General features: G+C 40.9%; 1 protein-coding gene across 1 annotated transcript in view; it reads right to left on the bottom strand.

The window, feature by feature from the left end:
- The window catches only part of znf296 (zinc finger protein 296), a 12,311-nt gene extending 8,679 nt beyond the window's left edge, over window positions 1-3,632 (bottom strand). The window contains exons 1-2 of the mRNA XM_060877472.1: window positions 3,380-3,632; window positions 1-74 (exon numbers count right to left, since the gene is read on the bottom strand). The exon at window positions 1-74 is cut by the window's left edge and continues 244 nt beyond it. Of these exons, the coding sequence (XP_060733455.1) occupies window positions 1-74; window positions 3,380-3,431 (126 nt within the window). The 5' untranslated portion in view covers window positions 3,432-3,632. The remainder of the gene's footprint in view (window positions 75-3,379) is intronic.

The following is a 3,632-nucleotide window of genomic DNA, read 5'->3' as shown; positions in this document are numbered from 1 at the left end:
CAGTAGATCGCTGCATTCATCTATGTGATCAGGAGAGCTGGGTGAGCTCGGAGTCACGGAGGGCTCTGGGGCATCTGAAGGACAGATCACAAGCACAAGTATAGTCATGAAGATTTTTTTTTTTTTCCGTTATCCTACACACTACCCAATAGTAAATAATACTAGAATTCTAGACCGGAACTGCACGCTTTTGTTCCCTAGGCCGTTCAACTTACCCCCTACTTCCCTTGGCACCGTTACCTACAATCATCATGACTCACAAATAGGTGCATCTGCTTTAACAGGACAAAACAGCTGCACTAATTCAAAGGTTAAGAACTGGTTACAATCCATGTGTCTTTGTATTGGTCTAATCTCTCACATTATATAATATTAATAATTAACAGTAAATACTTATTACTCTCTTACTCTTATAAGGAAATGAAACGCAAATGTTTTTCCACTGTGCGTTTTTCTTTCACACTTTCACATTTTCACTTTTACACAGACTGCCCATCAAGTGGCTCTGCGCTGTCAATGCAGATTTATCAGAAATGCTTCAGAGTCCTGCCCAAAATAAACTTCTAGGCTGTTTGTAGTCTGTCCATCAAACAAAACAGGTGAGAAAGAGGAACTAGTTACAGGTAAAGACACACCTTCATACATTACTTCGAGCTAAATGCATGGGTGAAAATGCAAAACTTCACGAACACATGAGCTATTACTAGATTTAGTGTTGCTGCAGTTTAAATGGGCATTGAACAAGTAGAAAGAAGTGAAGTACTGTAAATTGGTGGTTGAAAAAAATCTATGCTTATGACCAGTTGACTGATGTAGTATTGACCAGCAAAACTCCCAGAAAACTGCACTGTGACTCATGATGTTGACATTACCTACAGCCCTACAGGTGAATTGCCACAGTGGTGTAAAAACATTTCTGTTGTAACTCATGTGACTTGTGACGTGCCTCGTAAGCCCCCAACATGAACTTTCTCCCTACCGCTTCCAAAACAAGTTTGTAAAAAAGCATAAAAACAGGCCTCATTTCTAGTAAAGGAGGTGTGGCTTCTATGCCTGTCAGGCTGAATAAAAGAGGCATGGCTTTGATGGCTTTTGGTGACAGTAATTGAGGCATGGCTATTGTCAGGCCTGTCAGTCCATATAAATGAGGCGTGGCTTCTATGGCCATCAGTCCCGACAAATGTGCTGTGGCTTCAATTAAGAGTGTGCTGTTTGCACAATACTGTATCATGTGCTCATTGTATCTGATTGTATCAGTATCAAAACAGCTCTGTGTTGATCATAGCAAATTGCTTGCTGCTCTGAATGCATTGATCGAGGTACAAAACTCAACTGGACATGGTCAAGTGATCTTTGACAATATTAACTATAGAATAGATAAATAGAGTCCTTAAGAACTTTCAACAAAGAGCTACTCTTTCCCTCGCATCAGTCACATGTATACCCCTGAAGCTCAGAATGACCTGCTTAACCGTTTTTAGCCTAAACCATCGTTCAAATAGCTTTTAACTTGTATGTTTGTGTCAGGCTGTCTAGTCAAGTGTTACTTTCGCTTCTCTACAGGCCCATGAAGCGTGCTTATCTGACACCCTCATTCGGACACTGTCTGGTCAGCAGATGCTGGCCACTTCCTGTGTCTCCGCCACTCAGCCTACATTCAGACAGGAAAGACTCTCACTCAGCTACTGCACACAGCGACGACACTTACCAACCGCTTCAGCACGTTGACGCTCTACACATAGCACACGCTCAAGTCACCTTTTGCATGTTCTCACAAGCTCTGTGTTTCCTAAGGTGGCTTTTGTGCTCACACTACGCAGGAACACTTAATTTGTCACAAGAGCAAAAGTGTTAGCATAACTAAGAAGGGCTCACTGTGTGACACTGTAATTATGTCTACACTGACAAACCAGCGATTGGATACAGTTACAGAAGTTGGTGAGCAGATATACTGTATGCTCTAGAACTATTGTCATCTTTGTTGATGATGAGCAAGAAATCTAACTGAAATACAGTTAATAAACAAACCTCAGCTCAGCTTATTTTATGTTGCGATTTGCTGTGACTACACCCAATATACTGTTTATACTAAACTTTTAAAAATGACTGTCTTTGCAGTAAGCAGAACATCTCTAATCTCTGTGCTTGATGGAGGATGGTTCTTGCAGGTAACACTTAGAGGTTCTGTCTCTAGCAGCCCTGGACATGATGCCCCTGCCTGGTGCCCGCTGCAGGCACAGACAGCACCGTGGATGGGCAGGACCGCACTCGTGGTTACCCAGAAATGTCACCTTTCCTGTTTCTGATGCTGCTGCTGCTTTTGCGCACAAGGCGCGGCTGCACCGTCCTGCGGTCAGGTAAAGGCGCGCAAAGTTGCCAGATTGACCTCGATTCCTCATTGGTCTATTTTTTTTCCTCGCACTAGATAGTGGAACGTGTACATTGGGTACAAATAAACAAGCTACAGTGTTGGTTTGTAGGTTGGGTTCGCTTTTATTTTTTAAGTCAAGGTCTGAAAAACACAGATTGGCGGATTCAATCTGGCAACCATCTCCATTATCACCTGTATTAATTTGTCCGGAAAAAAAAAAATATATATACATATATATTAAAAAAAAAAAAAAAAAAAAAAAAAATAGGTCAAACTTGTTCAGGTCTAACACTGTGACTGGGCATTTTATCTCGACACAGCCATGTCTGAATTAAAGTGTTTTTTATCTATCTATCTATCTATCTATCTATCTATCTATCTATCTATCTATCTATTTCTTTATTTATTTATTTATTTATTTATTTACATAAAAAAACGCACCACCGTCTCCACAAAACTCCAAAAATAAAATCTAATTAAATGTAATAACAATTGAATGAACTACTACAGAGAGGAAAATGGGGAAATAAAGAAAGATGCAATAAGGAAGTAAAGTGGCGTGTTGGGTCTCCACACTGGACAAAAACTGACCAAGGTACAGAGTCAATATAATCCAGCACAATCATCCGAAATAACCAGCTATTAAAGAAGACATGTTTATTTCAACAATTCTGTTCTAAAACAGTGTGACCTGATTAGCTTTGTCAGCTGGAGTCATGTCGAGTTTCTGACACTTGTCATGTCATAAATCATAAGACATCACTTCTTGAACGCAGGGTTCAACACTAACACAGGAATCACAGTGAATTATGGTGTGTAGACTTTACCTGATCTGTTTCTACTGCTGGTGTCTTGGGTAGAAAAACCGTACAGTAGCTCGGTGTAGTTACAAAAAATAATGTCAACCGTGCTACATTATATGTTTACTGTTGTAGTGTACAGGGTTTTTACACCGTACACGTGTTTAACGTGCGGTTTGAGACGTGGATAAAAGTTTTCCAAGCTTACCTTCAATCACGCTCAGGTGTTGCGGTCGGCTTCCAAGTTTGCGCCTGGACATTATGAGCTTTTTACGCACAAAGCTCCACGGCTTTCAGTCGGGGTTAAATACCTATAGGATGTCCCGAATCACTGAACAATACCGGCTTAAACGGGGTCATAAAACAAATACAGAAAACAAACAAACAAACACACAAACAAGCCAACACAAGATTTATCTCCGCCGGCTGTGGTCACGGTCTCAGGCTTCTACCCGTCAGTG

The sequence above is a fragment of the Tachysurus vachellii genome, chromosome 9, assembly GCF_030014155.1.
Source record: "Tachysurus vachellii isolate PV-2020 chromosome 9, HZAU_Pvac_v1, whole genome shotgun sequence".
In the NCBI taxonomy this organism is placed as follows: domain Eukaryota; kingdom Metazoa; phylum Chordata; class Actinopteri; order Siluriformes; family Bagridae; genus Tachysurus; species Tachysurus vachellii.
Note: the sequence above shows the minus strand (reverse complement) of the source record. Positions and strands in the feature narration are given on the sequence as shown.